Consider the following 22046-nt stretch of genomic DNA (forward strand, 5'->3'; position numbering starts at 1 on the left):
TACACTTTAGTGGCGAAAGACAAAGTCATAACCTAGACTGCTCACATACAAAAGGTATGTGAAAGTCATAGACATCTTTGATCTGTACTAAGGAAAAAGCACACCTATTTCCAGTGCCTCTGTCACACACTTTACAACAACTTAAATTCGTGTAATTTTCTTTTTCACATCTGCTTTGCTCTTTAAGGATGCACTGTACCTCCACCTTTGCCGGCGGCAGTTACAAGCGATAATTGAGGCCAATCACCGGGGAAGATTGAGGTTTTTTGACTGCGGTGGCTCGGCAACTGAAAGAATGATACTTTATTGATCCCTGTGGAGAAATCCTCTTTACTCTTGTCTCCTTAAAGATGGAGGTCAGAGATCAGGCTCAGCCGCAGGACAGCACTCAGGAGATGGGTGCGGTTTAACGTCTTGCTCAAGGACACTTTAGCAAGTGGGTTGTTTGTCAATGCGTGAGTTTTCAAAGCTTGGTTTTCCAGCTAATCAGCTGTCTTGGCGAGTGAGGTAAATGACTTCTTGGCTGCTAAAAGGGAGGTCATGAAACATCAGTAAGTCCTTTAAACTGGCTCTTGCATATCTGTGCAGCTGCCATTGGGGATTTTTTCCAGTCCGGAATTGTTTTTGAAGAAGGAATAATAAAACATTCATTGAACCATCCGGTTTCTACCTTTGCATTTATTTTGACCCTGTAGCACCTTGTGGCATTTGAAGGGAGAGATGTGTCAGTTCGTCTCTATATTTTGTCTGTCTTGTCTGTGAATGCCAAGTCATTATGCTTATCTTGTGTCAATATGTGTTTGAGAGTCTCAGAGCACTGTGTGGCTGCAAAGAACGCAGCTAAAGTATTGAGGTTGACAGACAGCTGGTCCCAGGGTTACTCGAGGGTATATTGTTGTCTGTTAGCCGGCTGAGGAGTCTGTCAATGGTTCTTTACCGGGGGCTTTCTGCTCTCTCCGGCCAGTAATGGCCCTCTTTCCCGGCTCTGGTTTTCCTTCCAAGTGCAAACCACCTATGACAGCGCTGACCCTGCTAACTCGTGAGTTCAGGATACAGCAGCTCAAGCCAAGAGCAAGAAAATACAGTTCACTTTTCCTACACCAGCAGAATGTTGATGATGGAAGTGGTGGTCATGGTGGCTGGCATTCATGTTGTGTACAGATTATATCATGCTTCTTTTTTATTTTTTATTAGGACTTCAACCGATTCATGGTCAGTTCATATGTGTTGTTTGACGTCTGAAATTGGTACGATACCGGAATGATTCTTTCTAAATACATTGCTGTTTAAAAGTGGTTCAAAAGTAGCAAATTAAGATGTGAAGTGCAATACCCAGTCCTTAATCTCTGTTGAATTCAGCGTTTAAAATTCATTTTCAGTACAGAACTTGAAGATAATCAACTTATATTGACGTCAACTTCTATGTTTTATTCACATCAGTTGTTTCAGCAAGTCCCCAAACATTACACATTAACATTCAAGTGACAGGCCTCTTGCATCAGTCGTTAATATGCCAGAAATAAAGAAGTAAGATCACATGGATGAAGGGGTAAGCCAAACATCGGACTTAAAAAATGGGATACAGCTGTTGGTTTCCTGTTTCCAACAAACAGTCAATACTGTTTTCTTCAAAAGCATGACCACCATAGTTCCAATACCTCAACCGTGTGATTGTAACCATGACAACACGGCCCCCCCAACCATCAAAGTACTTATTTGAACACAAACCATGATCTTACCCTAAACCTGTCTTGTTGTTTTATGAGAAAATGCTGAACAGATGAACATTGTATCTTGTTGTTTCATTTGGAGGACAAATTGTTGTTTCTGTTTAGAGACTGATTGATTGACTCCAGCACTCATTTTTGTCGTATACACGTAAAAGATCTGTCACCAGTTCGCTTTGTCTACAGCTCCTGATTGAATTCACTCTATTTAATCCTGGCAGCCATTCTTCATGGATCAGTCTCTTTTAATTCGCACCTGGTTTCTAATACTAAGTGTTCCTTTTTTGCATTTGCACCTGAACTTTATCTGATTTCTGTCTATCAGTATCAAACCCTCCGAAACGCAGGATGCATTTCAATACCTGGTGCTAAGCGGGTCATTCATTTTTTCCTGACTGTGATTGCAGCCGGAAAACAGCTATTTCGTCATTTAGGCAGCATATTTTCATTAGATTTCTACTTCCAGCACACAGCCTTGTCTGACTGCATTCTTTCACCAAAGGGAACTACAATTATTTATGTGGATGGGAAAAAAGAATAGCATGGAAGCTGTCTAGTTTGAGAGAATAACTTGAGCACATGCCTTCTGATTAGGCATATAAATAATTTATAGGCGTTTCATTTATGGGCTGCTTCTCAACAAGGGGGTATTGCTCGCCAATTAATATTCCCTCTCTGCCCTCTATCTGAGAGGATCCAGCTCGATGTGCACCCAGCAGCCAGTGACGGGCCGAGAGAGAAGGGAAAAGAGAAGAGGAGAGCGCCAGTTCATTATTGTAAATGCAAATGAAAGGGTCCCACTGTATAATAACTTGTCACTGTCAGCTTTGAAGTCGGAAAGCCGATCAGGTAAATCTGCTTGTGCACAGTGTGAATATCTCCCAGCTATGTATGTTGATCCGTCGTTGTATAGACAAACAAAGGTAGAGGACGCGATAATTATATGTTCAGAAAAAAAGCAGGGCTATTGATGTAGAACACAAGGGATTTGCTGTATGAAGAACATAAGGGCTTTGATGGAGCTGGAATCTAAAATAGTCGATCTCTAGTCAACGCGCAACGTTCTGCTTCAGACAACTGCTCATTAAATAACTGAAACCTTTTATTTGCAAGAAATGTATAACAAAAAACACACTTTTTAAAAAAAATCTTGGCATCGTTCCTCATCTGTGGGCAGCGGCACATCCCCGTGGCCTTGGCGTTTTGAGCTTGTGAAATTACACTTTCCTGTACTCTGACTTTTTCCTTACGTTTGTGCTGAAGGGTGATAATCAGGGCTCCCGCAAAGCTCTGTTATAGCTCCTCTGTTTTCCCTCACATCTGCCTCTAGCTGGCGATCATTTCAACATTTTTTAATGGTGCCAATCGAATACCTGAGATTACCAAAATAAACCTTTATCGGCTGCTTAAGGTTTGTTCAGACTGAACACAAAGTACATTTAACAGGTGGTGGTTCCATATCACGTATGGCGCAAAGGGGACATAATTAAATTAACTGGAATTCTTTGCTTATCCTGAGGCTTTATGACTCCAATTAATACATGAAGACAGACCAGAGAGAAAATAAGACAAGAACTAGAAATCCCGGTTTTAATGTCTGTGTGTCATTAAAACATCACAGACACACTCAAGGCATTCAGTGTGCACATCGTGACTACAACATAAATGCAATGATATATGGCAAACAAATCAATGTATGAGTGTTGCATAAATAACTTATTAAACAAATTCAAATATGGTCTAAAATCTAAAAAGACATATCTAAAGAATAAGAACAAGCAGTGCCAACTTTCCATATTGGACACCTGTAAGGCAGTTCTCTAAAAGCCCCGCCCTACTTGTGCGTCTTTACGTCCTCTCTACGCCAATGCAAGGTAAGCTGCTGTTGTGAATCGGCCACATTGCAAAGGACGGCTCCCATCTCGTAACGACTGGTCAGCGCGAGTCTCCCACCGCTTTCCTCGGCATGACGGGGCCAGTGTGACTTGGCCAGCTCCCCATGACAGATGGCTGACTTGGCCAGAGACCGACATCTGTATCGTCCTTCAGCCCCGTCAGCCCCATCGGCCTTGCCTTTCCTGTGTAAAGGCTGTACAAGCCAACCACCCCTCTTTCTTTCCCTGCTCCTCCCTTTCCTAGCACCGCTGCCACCATCGGCTCCATATGCCAGTCACACGGAGAAGCGTCCCTCTCCACTCGCCCTACATATAGCCGCCAATTGCTCTCTCCTCTTCCTTCTCCTTTTTTTTTTTTTTTTTTTGCCATTTCGTTCTCTTTCTGTCATTATTTGTCATTATTTACCTATCCATTGGAATCATTTCCTACATGAGCTATTAAGGGAAAATGTTGGTGCTGACATCCTGAATAAAGAGGGCAAGGCAGAGGCGCAGGGAGGATATTGCATCCTGTAACCATTATTGTCGTGGGTGTTGATGATTGTGCAGGAGGGGCTGGCTAGAAAACCAGAGCTGGCTAATAACGAGTTCCTCCTTCCTGAATGAGTTTGTCTTGATTTAGAAAAGCTTTAGAAAAGGAGGGAGTTTCAGTGGGATGCAGGCCTGAGAACATCTTCCCTCAGGATATAGGCTCCAGATGAGCCTCCAAGGAGAGGAATCAGCACCGTCTGAGAGGGAACTCAATGTCCAGCAGTCGAGAGGTCTTGGATGAGACCACAGGCTAAGAGCTGGCTCAGAGTAGGCTGGAAAAGCAGGTCATGGCAGAGTGGGATGGCGTGGGAGGAAGAGGCTAATGTAGCCAGAAGTGTTGAGCGTGGACCAGGTGGATCACATCGACTGGAGGCTCTTCTGCGAACGGCTGAACAGCATTGGCCGGAGGACTGGCGCAGCAGTCTAAAAGAAATGTCACCATGCACAGATCCGACTCATTCTTTACCTCAATGCCAGAAGTCAAGATAACCCAAATGTTGCGATCCATGGATCTGCACGCATTCGTGTTCAGCTGTGGGTTGCATTTCGCCGCGCTCAGCGTCAGAGTGTACCCAAGTTGGCACCCGGTACCGGGGCGATGTGTCACATCGTGAGTCACATTGAGTGGAGCCCACCTCGTGTGGGAACTCTCTCGTTCACAGTTACATCAACGCTGCACAATAGTAGCATCATCCACTGAGTCAGAAGAAGTGTTGTCATGAGAGCAGGATTTTGACTTTTAACTAAAATCATCAGTGCAGCTGAAATATGAAGGGAGGAATTATCGAGTGGTGTCAGACGACATTTGTAACAAACACAGCTTGACTATCAAAAAGCTCAATATTCTACTGCTGGCGTCGTTTTGAACAGCCAGTCTTTTTGTGAATTGGGATTTGTGTTGAGCTTTTTAACTCCTGTACTCCACGATTAAGAGCCAGATTGGTTCTGCTGTGTTTTAGCGCCTTTAAACTCTTGCTTTAACTACTCTTAACGGACTTACATACAGGGCTGTTTTCAGTCCAAACGCCCAGTGAGACAGTGCTCCTCACCTCCACCATCAAAACACAGAACAAAGGGAAATATTTTGGAGGAATGATGCGGTAGAGTTTCCCAAAACCATACATTTGGAGAATCCATGACAAGGAGCTGTTCTGGAGGCAAGTGGTGGCCTCTAATTGGTCTACCATCTGCAGCTTCTGCTGGAGTTAGAAATGTAATTTCAGGTTGTTTTGAGACAAGCATTGACCATTTCCACAATGGAGTGCTTCTTTCCTCCGTTCCTATAGGTAATGGTGCTTGGTTGTCATGATAACACACTAGAAGCATCTTGTTTCGTCTGTCCTCCCACTCAGTTTTTCTGGAGCCCTGGTTCAGCAGAGGTTAATGCCGTTAGCCACGCACAGCTGCGAGAGGCCCGAGTCGTTGCTAGAAGAGTGCCTGCTCAGTCCGTCCTGATGGCTGGGAAGTCTGCGAATCTGTCGGAGACTGCGGCGACGTCTGACTTATGATGATTGGAGTTAATACCGTAGCGAGACAATTGGCCCACCTGCTGGCGTCTCACCGCCGTAGCCCACTGGGTGAGGAGTCTGGGCTTCCCTCCACCAGCCCGGCTGCACGGCTCGATGCACATGAGGAATTCAACATGGCCTTTCGATGTCTGCCTAATTTGTGGCCATGAATACATAGTTTCGCTGTGGAATTAGTTTCACTCCACTCATGTAATGTGGGGCAACAGGGTCAAATAAATACATACCAGGAAATAAGTGTCAACTGTCAGATTGAGTTTTGGGACAGGCAAATGGCTGAATAACCCTCATTGCAGCAGATGTTGTATTATCAATACACGCACATGCACCAACAGGCAACAGGACAAATACTACAGTGAATTATCTTGGAAATGAATAGTTGAGTGGGCCAGTAGACGGGCTTTAGTGCAGGCAATTGCAAAATCCGTTCTATATTTGAACAGACTTCTTCTCTGCGCTTTTCCTTTTCTTTTCACCAGCATCATTAAAACCCCCATTTACAATGGGCAGCAGGAAAGGATGATCTCTAATGCCATTAGGGAATGCAACAGCTTCACTTTTGGTAGTTCCCGCATTGAAAAATGGACAGAAACCCCCCACTCTAATGGGGTGTTGCTGTATTCATCAACAGGGATTATTTTTCACATCACACTCTAATGTACAAAGCTGCTGTCGCATTAAGCGATTGATCCTTACACACAGTTTTTTTCCAAACAGATTATTTGATGAAAGATTCAACCCAAGGACTCTTTAGAACTATGATCCACTGTAGTTCTGCTTTAGTGTGCTTGAAGAAAAGTCCAAAGCCAGACAGAGACTCACAAAGACTGTAACATCAGCAACACAGGTAGAATGACTTCAGTTTATAAACAGGAAATGCAGTTTTCCCTTAGGTGCTTAGTCACCTTTACTCTCTGTGAATCAGCACTCCACTTAAAATGTTGTAAATGCAAATTTGATATTTAGTCATTTGATTGCTGCCCGTAGGAGAGAGTTCTGCAGATTTGGCTGGGTGCTGCTGGTCCACAGAGAAAGCCTCATGTATTGCTGTTATAAACCCACTTAATCATAGAAAATCAGCTGCAGTTTATACTTTTCAAACCTTTTAAATCTAGATTTTATGTTTAGTACAAATCCCCTGCTCAATGTGTCCCCACACTGCTAAAGAGGCTTTAAGATGCACAGCAGTGCTGATTGGATACCATTTGTCAATGCAAAGCTGCATGGGATCTGACCCTTGACCCCGTGGCGGTGCAGCTGGAATGCAGCTTGTATTTAAAATGCATGAAGACGAAGCAGGAAAAGATCTTCCCTCGATGGCGGTTGATTTTATTTAAACAGCGAATCGCAGCGGTAACTGTGTGTTTTTCGCAAGATAAATCCTTTTGGCCTTTCGTAGGAGAAATTGTCATTCAGCAAAGGCAACCACTGTTTTCTTATAGATCAATTAGATCAGCGCCAGCCAGCCAGAAGACCGGGATGTGCGCCGGGCTGCACACACACACACACACACACACATTGATTGAAGCATCATTGTCAATCAGTTATGGAACTTGACACATTTTCTCACCCTCTGCATAAAGAGTTGCACGCTCACATGAGCATATGCACTGGTACATCAACTTTTACTCCTGACCAGACCATTAAACAGGAGAGCAGCTCCTTTGGCTCTTTAATGGAAATTACCTTTTCAAAGCCTTCAGAGAGAGATGTTAACCTTGCGCGCTACTTGTGGCATTAAAAATGGATCAAAGCAGCTGAGCTTTGATGTCGACGGAAGAGCACATTTGGGTCGTGTCTGCGGAGCAGGGAGCCGAGCCGACTCCCTAGCGCCCTCTGCTGGGAGAACTCGGCGTCTCATGTTGCGATGGCCTCGTGTTACGCACTTCTGTGTGTCGTGATTGCTTAAACCCGGCGGCTGCACCAGACGTTCCCACTTGTTGGAACAATAAGGGCAATGATAAAGACGCAGTTAGAGGTAAAAGTGGAAACGGGAGGCAAAAAGAGTGACAGAGACAGCAGCTGCTTCCTTTTCAGTCAGTCCATCAATCAGGTTTTGTTATGCAACGGGAGAGCTGATGTGGACTGTCTGGGGTAATGTGTCTGGAGAGGACACAGGGTTGGGGGAGGCACCTCAGGGTGGGTGGTGTGCTGATGATTGGGGGGTGATTGGGGGGTGAACTCATGACCCTCAGCGGGCTGTCGAAAAACCTGGCTCCCCCCTCGCATTAAGAGTCTCCCCCACACAGCTCAGCTTAAGCCTGGGAATGAACACACTGTCCAAAGAGATAAATGACTTTAGGGTGGAAGAGAGATCGCCTACCTGTGTGTGTGTGTGTGTGTGTGTGTGTGTGTGTGTGTGTGTGTGTGTGTGTGTGTGTGTGTGTGTGTGTGTGTGTGTGTGTGTGTGTGTGTGTGTGTGTGTGTGCTGTTGTGTGAGCTTGTTGCCTGAAAAGAGATAAAGACAGAAAAAGATAGACGGAGCCATTTTGCACAGTGTTTGTGTTTCTATTAGAGAGAAAAGGCCAATTGTGGGTGCATTCATGCAATTCCTCCGTGGACGCAGACACTGTGCTTCACACTGTGCTTGTGTGTGTGTGTGTGTGTGTGTGTGTGTGTGTGTGTGTGTGTGTGTGTGTGTGTGTGTGTGTGTGTGTGTGTGTGTGTGTGTGTTTATGCGTGTGCACATCCTTGTGTAAGGCACGGAGTAGGGGGTGGGGTGAGGATTGAGGGAGATGGAGATGGAGATGGAGACACAGATAGAGAGAGTGAAAAAAAAAGACATAAATAATAGATGATAGATACCGCCTTGCATCTGGCGCCTGCTGCCGTTGAGCTTGTTCAAAGTAGATATTGATGCAGGGTCTCGCTAAAACACAGCGTTACCACCCCTCCATTCTGACCTCATTGACAGGTTAGAAAAGCAACAATGCATTGCTTTTAAAAAGGTGTCACGAGCTATGCGAATGATTCAAAATGTGTCCGCCTCAGATCATTTGCCGGATCTTCCTTTTTTTGGGGTGGTTGCCATATTATTTATCAACGGGGGGGAAGAAAAATAAACCGATTCCTACTTGAAAATGAGTGAGAACAGAAAGGGTCCAAATGGGATTGTTAATTAAATGAATATTGGCTCGTTGTTGAGTCTCTCTGGCTTGTTTCTGCACTGGTGGCACATATCGGTCAAAAAAACAAATGGGCTAGGCTGTTTGGAGGGACTCGATACGTGATTGACTTTAGTGTATTTAAGTTTTGCTCCCTCCTTCCCTTCCTCCCTTCCTCCCTCCCTCGGCAGGCCTATCTTTCTCAGTTTGCCTCATTAAATCTTGTGGAAATGCTCCAACTCTTGTGGAAGAGACTTTCTTTTGATTAGGCTACAAACAAATGGAGGAGTTGGTTGACATCTCCCAAGACCATAGCCCTCTTTTGTTTTGCTGCTGCACTGTTGCTGCCCACCCAAACCCCCCACACACACACACACACACACACACACACACACACACACACACACACACACACACACACACACACACACACACACACACTCTATGACAGGACTGGAGTACTATTCCCCAAAGCCTTTATTCTCGCTCATTTTCCTTTTCCCGTTCCCTCACCCAACTCCGACCCCTCCTCCCCTCCGCCTTTGTTAAAGACGGCCCCTCAACCACTCCCCCGTCCCCCCCTCTCTCTCTCTCTCTCTCTCTCTCTCTTGCACTATCTCTCTCGCCTCTCTCTCATTATGCGCTCATCCGTTCTGCTGGCTGAGGGCTGAGAGAGGAGCGCTCAGGAGGAGAGTGTTTGGGAAACCAGCGACACGCCGCTGCTGTTTTCTCCAATAGAAGAAGGCAAAAAAAAGGAAAAAGTAGACCGAAGTGTGAGGAGCTGCTTTTGCCAGCACTCCACCTCACTCCAGCTTACTCCCCACCCTCCCCCCCCCCTCTCTCTCTCTGTATCGCCGTGTCTGGCTGCTGAGTTCTCTCATTGACTCACTCCTCTCTGCTTCAGCTGGCTGGCTGAGTGCGCTGACACTGGGACCACTACCTGCTGCCTGGGGATTAAGCGCGCTATGAATACCCGGAGTCTAATTTGTTGTTTTGGCTGCCAGTGACTGTCGGATCCCCACAGAAGAGGAGCTGGTGCATAAATCCATTGCGGCCAGCGCACTGGGAGCACCTCTGGACTAAAAAGACAGCCCAGTGGGGAAAAGAAAAAAGGGGGACTGGATGCTTGAGGAAGCTCATACAAGAAGAGAGGCGACAAATGCTGGACAAGTTCTTTCCTGAAAGGCAGGAATAGAAGAAAGCTAAATCAACCTCGGTCTTACGAGGATCAGGGCGCAGCGTGAACCTTTGCCTCTCATCATCTGGCTGGGATTTCTCCGTCATGGTGCTGACACAAGGGAAGGAAAGCCCAACAAATCTCCGCCTCGAGCTCCTCGGTTGATTTCTGATCTCACACACACACACACAGGTCTCTTCATTCATTTAGAGCGTCCCTGTGTTTCGCTGCTCATCCGTAGCTGCTTGAGGTGCTGGTGGTGGTGGTGGTGGGGGGTAGAGTGAGAGAAGACGGCTCTGCACTGACAGGATCGAGCGGGGGAATCGCGATCCTTCTCCTCTCGCAACTTTTTTGTCGTCCGTCCGTCCGTTCCCCCCCTCCCAATCTCCGCCACTTCTTCTGACCTGCTTTCGGTCCCAGCGCACCAGCGGGGTGGGTGGTGTGGGGGTGGTGGGGGCAGCTGCTTACCCACTCCACGAGACCGTCCGGGGGAGTGAAAGGTTATTGAACCGAGGATTGGCAGGCCACGCGGGAGCGAAAGGGGAGGAAAAGAAAAAAACTGTCTCGGGAGCCAGCTGCTGTCCGGCCGTCCTGCTGATTACGCCACGGCAGATAGAAGTCGCTCCGGTTACACTTCCAGGTTCTGGACGGATCTTTGCTCCTCGGCACGGATCGAAGCCGATGAGCCAGTGGATACAAAGAAGCAGTCGTGTTGAGTTTGAGGATCGCTCTGGCCAAAGCTAACCTCCGTTGCCCCGACAGCCACGGGGAGGCTAACGAAGATGCTCGGCTGTCACCTCTTAGGGAAATACTTGTGACACATGTTGTTGGCGAGCGCCAGACCTTGGCTTGGTGTGTGAAGGCTATTTGACAAGGAAAGGAAAGGGGGGGGGGGTTGGGGGGGGGGAGTGTTCTTGTTCTTGTTCTCTTGACCCCAGTGCCCTCCTTTCACGTCCGTCTAATTACCAGCCAGGGTCCCCCGGGGAAGAGAGGAGAGGATTTCATTTGTGGATTTACCGTCGGCCTGCGTGGAAGTTTTTTTTTTTTCCGTGTGGATAATTTGACTATTCCAAAACGCCCACATCCTCACACACACATATTTCTGGCTTAGGTGCATCGGACACGCGTAGAAAAGGCCAAAAGCGCACTGACGCACATTTATAAACACATTATCACCACCCACTTAAATCCACACACACACACACACACACACACACACACACACACACACACACACACACACACACACACACACACACACACACACACACACACACACACACAGACACACATGTTTGCACTGTAAGTATACTCCACTTCACAACACACAGGCACACAGTTGCAGATTAAAAGCCCATTAGTCTTTTTTTTCGTAGCCGGCACAGCAGAATGGATGTTGTGTGGACAGGAGGGGGCTGTAGGAGTCCGACATCCCTGTCCCCCCTGTCTGTCCTCTTTCCTCAAATGGATGTTATTATCTCTAAAAATGTGTTGCCTGGAAACGGCTGAAAGCTTGCCCCTGCGATTCTCTGGCAGAAACAGTCATCGGGTCCTCGCCACGGTGCACAGCTGAAACACCGGCCATTACGCATCCATTTATTTGTGCTTTTTTTATTTTATCTTCATCCTCACCTTCGGCCCTCACCCCGCCGCCATCATTTTTTCCAACGGGTCTTTGGGCACCCCTCGTCGCCCTCCACGTCCCGTCCTCTCCTCCACCCTGGAGGGGAGGGGGTCATTGGAGTGGAGCATGAGCGGGTGCCACTATCCCTCGCCGCCGCCGCAGGAGCAGGACCGCAGGTACCAGCACAAGGTGTCCCTGGTGGTGCGCTACTTCATGATCCCCTGCAACATCTGCCTGATCCTGCTGGCCACGTCCACGCTGGGCTTCGCGGTGCTCCTGTTCCTCAACAACTGTACGTTGGTTCAACCGAAACAACACCACAGTTTTACTTTCATAACACCGAAACAAATGGGTCAATGCTTGGTAAAAGAATACTTTCCCAAAATCAAAGTGTTGGCGTAGCCCTTTTAGACAGAATTTAGGTGGAAATAAATGATTTTGCTTCGAATATCTACACAAATTATGTCTCATGACAGCCGTATCTGCACTTGAAGTAGGGCATTAAAAGTCACAGCCCCCTTTCCCTTGATTCTCTATGCGAAAATGCTTCTTCTCTCAATTGCAAAGACTTGGCATTTACTTTGAACTGCGAGAAGAAGAATTAAATGGCGACTAAATGCCTTTGGAGGATGCAAACATGTCCTTTGGCAGCAAAGCCTCAACCTTTGGGTCAACCAACCCCACTGCTTTATACTTGTCCCACTGTTCGTTAAAAGTACAGTGGCTCAATTACCATAATGTGATGTTTGTGCGGCTTAGTTAATGGTGGGAGTTTTGATGGTGTCCATTGTCGGTTTCCTGACAAGAGAAGTAATTGCTTTAGTTAAGCTGGGTATCATTTCAAATGTTTCAACACTGGTGGGCTTATTTATTCTCTGTTAACTCTCTTACAGACTCACACAAATCTATTCCTGAGTTCCCCGCCTTGTTTAGACTGTGTGAAAGGCAAAAGTCCTCTTAACACTCCAAAGTGGGCTATTAGTTATGCAAGACTTGTGCCCCATACTCATAAGAAAATAAGGTCAATAAGCAAAGTTCTTTTTTTTTCAGGTTTGGAGGTTGAAGTGGTATTTGAGCAACACTGTTAGAGGAGAGGTTCGTTAACGTGGTTGTTGTTCCGTGTCAACCCTTCTCCTCTGACTTTCTGTTCGTCTGTTATCAGGCTGTTGACTTTCAGCCGTGCTCAAGGCAAAGTCCCATTTGCATTAAATGCACCGCTTTGCACTCGTTTCTATTGTCTTTCTGTCATTTCTGTCGGTCTCTCCTTCTCATTCTAATTGGCGGATCTGGGTGACCAGGAGCGGGATGGTTCATTTGGAACCTCGCTGCCGTGTTATCGAATCAATTCCAGCCGGCCAGACAGATTCTATTAGATTTAATACAAACCCAGTTAAAGCGGGTGAAAAGAAAACGTGCGCCGGAGGAACTGATGAGAGTAAAAGAGGCTCTTCTATGCTGCTGGAGCCACAAGGACAGTTGAGATATGATGGTGATAGTGCTGGTAGTGGTGACAAGTGTGTGTGTGTGTGTGTGTGTGTGTGTGTGTGTGTGTGTGTGTGGTGGGAGGAGGGGTGTCAGAGGAGCTGCGTAACCTCAGATTCGCTATTTCTATTGTCACCATATGGGGTGAAGCATGTCCACACACACAGTAACCAACCCCCCCCCCCTTACCGCCTGCCAACAGAGCCCACACTCCATGTGTGACTATACATCAAACACACCAATAGGGGAAGATGACACACATTCAGCGGTACACCCCCCCCCTCCCCATCCTGCACATGGTGAAATGTCACCGTCAGACACATTATTGATTCGCTGAAGATATAGGTTGAATGATGGCCACGCTCTGACATTCACACGGGCACGGGCAACTCAGCGGGCTCTGCCAGCTGCAAAGGGAGATGGGAAAGGCTGATATGTTTATGGAAAGACCTTATCTTGTCCTTTCATTATGGAAATGTGACGAAATCGTTTAGCGTCGCCCGGCACACACACTCTCTCTCTCTCTCTCTCTCTCTCTCTCTCTCTCTGTCAGGTGCTTTATTTGATTTGCCCGGTGCAACAATGCGTTTGTGCGTGTTCAGGCATGTTCTCGGATATGCCAGACAGGAAGCGCAGTCTGAGCGTGGATGTCTGCCATTGTGTGTGCTCTCCTGCGCTCTCAGCACTACTTCTAGATTTCCCCACAATTTCTGTTTTCACTCCTTTTATATGTTTTCTTGAAATCCCCCCCCCCCCCCCCACCCACACACACACACACACACACACACACACACACACACACACACACACACACACACACACACACACACACACACACACACAGAGATGGAAATCAGTTACCGTCATGACTGACTGGGAAACAGCTTCAGCCGACACTTCATTATTCACCTCCAGCAACAGTCTCGCCTCGCCTCTCCCCTCTCCTCATTTTTTTTCTCTCTTCCACACACTTTTCTCTCTCCCCCCACCCACCCCTCCTCCCGGAAGCCCCGGCTGTTGACAAGCAATTTTAAGTGAGCCTAAATTTAAAACTCAGCTGTGTCTTGGGACGACGCCGGGTATCGCGAGAAAGTCTTCGCCACAGCGGTTCACAGAGCGAGAAAAAAATGTGTTAGCGGGGTAATTGATGTGATGTGTTTTATCTCCCTCATTATCCCTCACGGTGCAGAGACGTTGGAGGGGATGGCTGGGTGGCTGCGCATCCTCTCTGAATAAGCGTGTTGGTGGCGTGTTGGTGGCGTGTTGGTGGCGTGCGGTCGGGTGCGGGCAGCTCTGACAACTCGCCGGAGATCTGCTCAGTGAGTCAGACGGCCGGGTTGTCTGCCAGAGTACAGATGGTTTGGGTTGGTTTGGGTTGGTACACCAGTGCCCCAGTGCATCGGGATGGCCTTTAGAGGAACACATCGTGTTCGCAAGACGCTGTAGATTTGGTGTTGAGTTGTCTGGTACATGAAGTACACCAAAATCATATCAGCTGATTTTTTATTTTGTGTCAGAAATGGGTACAATGGGGCTGCTTTCAGTTGGTATCTTTAAGAACTTTACATAATTGCCAAGCTATTGGCAGATTTCATTTGATGAGCCAAACAACAACAAAAATGAAATAACCCACAACTTGAATAGGCGATCAATCGTTTAGCAAGCAAACGTTCTGGTTCCATCCTGTAGATGTGAGGATTTGCTGTCCTTCTCTTCTCTCTTTCTTTATATTATGATTAGAATGTGTTTCTAGCACAATAAGCAATCTGGAGACACCTGCTGAGGCTCCGGGAAATTGCTTTTTTCACTATTTCCAGCATTTGGCTGCCTAAACAATCAATGGTATAATCTAAAAATAATATCATGAGATTAATCAGCGCTAAAAATACATCTTAGTTCTGCTTGGTTGGTGTGTGATCATGCACATTATCCCCCATTTTCCTGCCAAGGAAACATGAACTGGTATTGATGCATTTACGCTTTGCATGGTCGAGATTATTCTCTTATTCAAGCGTAAAGGTGTTAAAACTGCAAAGGAATCGGGTTTCATGAGAACCCCCCCCCCCCCCTGCGTGTTACTCAATACTCAGTCATTTGACACTACAGGTCTTGTTTTATGGCTCCAAGGAACCGAGAAGCCTTATGTCATCGTCTGCTGGGTGTTGACCAGGAGACTAGCATGATGTCATTTGATATATTATAAGGGGGGAGAAAATCTTGATTGATTCTGCATATGGTTGCTAGGAGAGGCGGGGGATGGGGAGCGAGTACATTTCTTTCACTGATGTTCTGTATGTCTTCACCGCTGTGGAATTTTTCAAATCTTATCTCACGCTCGCGCTCCCTCGGATCTTATCTCACGCTCACACACTCACACACACACACACAAAAAGAAATCTCCCAGAGTGTTTTCAATTCTCATGTGCTCTTATGATATCAAAAGTCATGCGGTGTGGTTTGGGATGAGAAGACCACGGACACAATGAGTGACAAAACAGTTGTGATACCGCTATCGCTGAAATGTACTCCTGTCGATTAGCCCAGCTGGGTTCCTGCGGGGGCCCGCCGGTCACTGCATTAGAATGTGTTAGATAGAAAAGCCAAGCCTGTGGACACAATGTGTGACTTTCTTTTGTGTGTGTAGCAACTCTATTACTTTGCCTGCACCCCTGGGAAGTCTCCCCCAAAACTAAAAAAAAAACCTTTCTCTTTATCTCTTTCAGACAAACCTCCTCACTTCACACCGGCCCAGGCTCCTGATGGTAAGTCCTCTCTGGTTTTTTTTTCCTTCGCTGACCGCTGGTGTACTGGAGTTGTACCTGTGAATAATGACCTCGGACAGCGCGTTCCCTGCCTTTTGAAGTGGGCAGACTGTCTGTGTGCGCTGCCAGATCCGGTCTGCTCCCCCCCCCTTTTTTTTTTTTTTTGTCTCTACAATTGCCATGGCAGGCACGTTGCCAGGTCTGCTCGGGGCTTTGATGTGAGAGGGATCTTTTGATGACTTGATTTGATCTTGCTCCGCACGGCTAGTTGGGCCTGATGTTCGCTACCTGTTACCGCGGCAGCATTCACATCCTTCTGATAGAGTCTAATGGGATAATCCATCCACCCCCACAAACCCCCCCCCCACCTGAGTCTGCTGGAGGTTGTGCGGGGCCAGGAGCGCAGAGCAGCACCATCACCTCATTCCGTCCCACACATATAAATCTTCACAATGGGTGCTGCATTGTTTCAGAAGTTTTCACTGGCCCAGTAACATGAGCTTTTAATTAAAAAGCGAAAACAATTTATTTCTAAAACAGTGGATCTTGGCAGGCTTTAATTGGAGGAAAACAGCTGTTTTTCAAGCTGCTATCATGAATATTTATCAGAGGCGGCGCAGTGAGTGTTTGATAGACTTTGGTGTTGTATTTCTTCCCTTTTTCACTGCACATGACAGGCAGCCGGGGATGGACTCCTACCAGTTCTGAAGGCGGTGTATCACCCCGCTGTTGCGCAGGTTGCAAAGCTTGAGGTTTTGTGGGGAGAAAACACGAGAAAGAAAATGTTTCTAATGATCCCAGCCGGCCAGCTGATGTCAGGGACAAAAGGCCACAGTGGGGGCTTTCTGAATCTGTTTCTGGTAATTGCTCGATCACTCGCCCCATAGGCCCGCTTGTTTGGCTACGTGAGAAATGTTAAAGAAATAAAAAAGAGAAAAAAGTATCAAATTAGAGGTGGTTTTGTGATGAATGTGATTTTTTTGGTGGAGTCTGGACAAAAGCCTGTTTGCTGTCGATGTGAAATCGCCGTGGCGTTTGGCTTTAGAAAATAATTGTGTCTGAACACCTGAGGAGTGTGCGAGCTTTTTGTTTAGTGCCTCATATCACAAAAGACAGTTTACATCAGTTATTTGTTTTTGTTTCAATGGCAAATGAAATTGACTTGACAAATGATTAAATCTCACGGAGGGGTCCGTTTTTTTCAAATATTGCTATAGAATTTGTCTCTCCACTGGGAAAATGAGAAACAGTGTGGAGCCCATTTCTGTCTCCCATTGAATTCCCCCCCTCCCCCCTACAAAAGAAATAACGCCCCGCCTATCGATTGAGCCACTCATTTCCCATGTATTAAAGTATTTCTTTTAGCCGTCTGAGGGGCACAGTTTGTTTCTGCACTAGTCAACCATTTAAAAGCTGCTGCTAGCTCTTAATTACATTTCCAATAGTTCTGCAGGCTTTACATCAGCAGCCTATGCTGTTTTAATATGCCAAGCAAAACAAAAGGCAGAGTCTCCAATCAGTGGGGTAAGCCTGCCCGGTGGGATGCAGTTTCTCCGGGTCATTTAGCGCTGGAGAGATTACTGAGACAATTAGAGTTGGCCCAAATAAGTCAGTGGACCACTTTCTGGAGACGCGTGGTTTTAGTAGTGGTGGATGGGCAATTCAGAAGATGCTCCAGACCAGCGGAGGGCTAATATAGCTCTGCAATTAGTCAAATGTGCTCCAAAGAGCACCGGCCTTGTTCTACTGAACGTGCCCTCAGTGCCAAGGACGCCCTGCTTCCCCAGTACTTCATTACAGGAAATCATAGACCAGATACCGCGAGTCTGCACTTTTAAACAGCCTAATTTGTCTCTGAGCTGCCGTTGATGAGATGTCCTTATTAGCTCGGTGGAGATTCACAAAGAATTGTTGTGCAAATTAGAGCGGGGGGGGAGTCTAGGGACTCGCTAGTGGAGAAGGGTTCAGCGCAAACATAAGCAAAGCTCTTAGAGGGAATTCACGGCGTGCGCCACCCGCTATGTAGCTGACGGATCCTCCCCGATAAATGGCCTATAATCACCAGTCCAAAAAAAAAAAATAAAGTGACAAAAGTCACAAAGCAGCCTTTAATTAGGCCCTCTCTTTGAAAGCTCAAAGCAGCAGTTGCTTGGCTCATTCCACACTCATTATTGCCTGTCGTCTCCTGATAATAAGACAGTTGTTGCGTATTTGGCCAAAGCAAGAGCAGATAATTCTGTAGCTTGAGGGATTAGTATTGGACTATTGGAAAAGGTCGGTCGACTGATGAACGAGGCTCCCTAGTATTCCACATCCAGAGGAGTCAGTTTTGTGCACTAGTTAAGGGCATAGTAAGGAGGCTTTGGTATCAAATACGGTCTGTGGTAGCTTTTAAAGTAGAGATCTGAGAAGGATTATTACTAAACCAGGTATTTATGTCATGTGAATTATACCAGATCTAGTTATAATTGAACAAAGACTAGATTATTTTCTTGAATTCAGTCTCAAGGATTTAAGAGGAGGATTCGGTGTAGATGGCTCCGTGGATCTTTCATTTAGTCCTATTGCAACCTTGGGTGACTAAACAGCGGCCAAACGGAGTTCCAAAACAGGCCAGAGACTCAAAAGAAAAGGAATCGTGATAATAAGAAACGGAGCCTCTGACAGTTTCGGGGGTCCTCTGTGACCGTCTCCGTCTCCGGCACCGCCTCCCCCGGCAGGAGCTGCGAATCCTTCAATTTCAAATTTTGTCACTGACAGTGCTCCCCAGAGGATGCTCCTCACTGACAGGCAAAATAAACTCCTGGACTGATGTGTGATTTGATCTAAGATGGTGGGATGACAAAAAAAGAAAAGACGAAAAAAGAATGCCAGCGGTCTCACTTACACTTTGAGAACATTACCTACTTCTTAAAGAATAGACAAAACCTTTTTGGCAGCTCTGGGACAATACAGTAGCTAAGCGATGCAAGCCCATTACCCCCTCAGATGTGGGAGTAAAAAAACACACACACACACACACACACACACACACACACACACACACACACACACACACACACACACACACACACACATAAAACCCTCCTGTAATATATTCTGCCGGAGCCTTTTTTCTGTGTTCTTGACAGTAAGCCTAACTCGGAGAGAAGCAGAATTAATTATGTCTCCTCGGCCTATCTTAATTAAATCATTTCACATCATAGATTTCACACAACAGAGGCAAATATATCTACCTCATCTTTTTTTTTTTTTTTCTTTTTTTTTTTTTTGAGGCGGAGGCACCGGGGCTGAGAATGTCTCGCATCAAGATATCAAAAGGTTCGCTGTAATGTTGCCTCTTCAGGATTACGATTTCACAGAAGGGGTTGTCATGTCCGGCTTTTTAACACACAGCGGCGTGTTAGCCGCTCTGTGGAGGAGGCCTTGACACTTATCAACAGAAAAGTTTGTTGCCCTTTTAGAGTACACAGAGGCTTCAAATAGCGCAGCTGAACTCTGTATCCTCACCTCGGTCAGGGCAGCCTGTCATTTTCCTGTCTGTGGACTCAGCAGATACGTGAGCGCCTCAAGGGCTCGGCAAGTTTAGTTTAGTTTAGTTTAGTTTAGTTTAGTTTAGTTTAGTTTAGTTTTTTCGGGGTTTTTTTTTTCAAACAAAGCAGTTTGCCCCGTCCCGTCAACCCTTCCTTCTAATCATCCGTCTGTGACAGCGTTCCCACTCAGGCTTGCCTCAGCTCACCACCAGCTTACCCATGTATTGATCTGCTGATGTAGGTTAGAAGCAGTAGTCCAAAGTGACAGTAAAAACAAACAGAAATATTAGCTAAAAGCCTGTGCTGTAAGGTGCAGTGCTATTTGCTTTCCATTCCCTAGGACACAGAGTAATTGTTGACACCGTCAGCAATGCAGGGTTGGCTTTGATACGTCCCGGAGCGACTCCCGCCATCGGTGACGCAGGTTATTCCTCAACCTCGGACCTCGGAAGGATCAGCGGTTCTTTTATGAGTACGGTCGGATACGCTGAGCTATCTGAGGCATCACTTATAGCCACGTCCCATCACACCGTTCTGTTTTATAGATGCCATATAGAGGTTTGATCTAGGGGTGGGAATTGTGCTACGATGGGATTATTAAACCATAAGCGATTCATTGTGATACTTTAAAATACATGTGGTTAAACTAAACATACTGTGATCAAGTGTGCGGTTACAGATGTCACACATAGCGTGCTACTTCTGTTTTAGCCGCTTTCCCTCAGTGACTCCGTGAGTTCAGCTTTTGGTTGTAGAGTGTGAGTATCACTGGATCCATGAAAACGTTGAGATGAACGTTGTATTTCGGTTCCAAAGTGTGCAACCTAGTGCAAAAGCTCTGATTCTCAATGACTGAGTAAGGGCGCCAATCCATGGCAAAAACAAAGTTGCAATCTACTTTGTGATTGACTTCTTCATTTACGAGTTAGGCGGAAGAAGAAGCTTCCATATGTTTGTTGCTCAAGCCAAGCCAGCCCACACAAAGACCCTGCTAGTATTTAGCCTAGCTTAGAATCTAAATGTGTATTACATGTGTTGCGTTCAGGGTCAGCGGTAAGGAACTGTCCGCCCGGTGTCACAGAATTGTTAAAGGCGATCATAACGTTGAGAATTGAGTTTTAAAAAGTCAGATTATTGAGTTTTCTGCAACGAGTCATAATCGTTACAGAGAGAATCGTGATGCATCTAAGAAACTATTTTTTTGCCCCACCCCTAGTGTGATCCGCAGAACTGCAACCTACACATCGGCTTCAGTTGGGCTTTTTAATGTTCTCATGTTGCCAGATAAGAGTTAAAAAACGCCAGCCACAAATTGCGGGGAAATCCATTTTATTTTGTACAGCCTTAAGTGCATATTCCTCTCATTAATATATTGTACTGTACCTCCATATTGATGGAGACTTTTCATTTTGCCTCGTTAGTCGCACATTATGTTCATCTTAACTTTGTGTGAGATATTTCCTTCTTCTTTTTGGCAGAGCAAGAAATTAAAAACAACATCAATAAAAAAAAGATAAATAAAGCCAATTTTCCAGCCGAGTATCTGAAGTGAAATAGAAAGGATAACATTAGCGGGACAAACAAAACCCCATCGACAGGACCAATCCATGCGAGCTAATTAATAGTTTCTGGCTGCTTATCGAAGGCCTTATCGGCTCAGCACGGCGGTGCAGAGGGATGGTTAAAAGCCCAACCCCTTTCCTCAGCTCTTTGTCACATTTTGGAAGTAATTAGCGTGCAGAGCGGACTAATGCCGCTTTGAATGAGCACTCTATGTTCTTTGCATGTCGACTCGGCGGCAGCCATTCAGCGCCGGTGAAAGGGCCACGTCGTTCATTCCTTCTCATTAACTCAGCGGCGAATTATTTTAAACCGGGACTCAGTTTTGTAATCGGTGATGGGTAGGTGCTAATTTAATTGTTGGGTAGCCGCGTCAAAAAAAAAGAACCACACAGGGAAGTGTAACCAGAGGGACGAATTTCACTGTCAAGTTGTGTAATTAGAGGAAGAAAAAAAATAAGTGGCTCGCCGTGTCGTCGTGTTGCCGAACAATATTGCGCTGCCGTTAGCAGAGTTAGTGTTTTCCCTAATTAAGGAGTGGAAGTTACTGGAGCGCTCCGGCTCCGTGCTGACAGCGTCCACACTGTTCCCACTGATACTGTAGACGTCCTCGCTCTGTGCACCGGCAGCCGCTGCCGTGGAAGTCGAGGCAGCTGCAGTTCACTGCTCTCTTGTTCTCTGTCGTTCTGTCAGACACACACACACACACACACACACACACACACACACACACACACACACACACACACACACACACACACACAAACACACACTCGTAGTCTCTTGAACATTTCACCCCTTGCTTCTTGTTTTTCTTCACTCAGCTAGAAACATTGTTTACAGATTGCAGTTGAACCTCAGGATGTGTGCATGAATAAGCACACACACACACACACACACACACACACACACACACACACACACACACACACACACACACACACACACACACAGGAACACACAGGAACACACACTCTCCCTGGCACCCGAACATCCCATTTTACAGTTTGTATCAACTTTTATCCGTGTCTGTGTCCGTGTGGTTTTGTGCTTGCTGTTGCTGTGTGTGAGTGTGCATGTGTTGAGTATGCGTGGCAAATTTGTTGTGTGTGTGTGTGTGTGTGT

General features: G+C 46.3%; 1 protein-coding gene across 1 annotated transcript in view; it reads left to right on the forward strand.

The window, feature by feature from the left end:
- agrn (agrin) overlaps positions 1-22046 on the forward strand; it is a 232876-nt gene that overhangs the window by 77552 nt on the left and 133278 nt on the right. The window contains 1 exon segment of the mRNA XM_054608599.1: positions 15790-15828. Within this exon segment, the coding sequence (XP_054464574.1) occupies positions 15790-15828 (39 nt within the window).

This window comes from Anoplopoma fimbria, chromosome 12 (assembly GCF_027596085.1).
Source record: "Anoplopoma fimbria isolate UVic2021 breed Golden Eagle Sablefish chromosome 12, Afim_UVic_2022, whole genome shotgun sequence".
In the NCBI taxonomy this organism is placed as follows: domain Eukaryota; kingdom Metazoa; phylum Chordata; class Actinopteri; order Perciformes; family Anoplopomatidae; genus Anoplopoma; species Anoplopoma fimbria.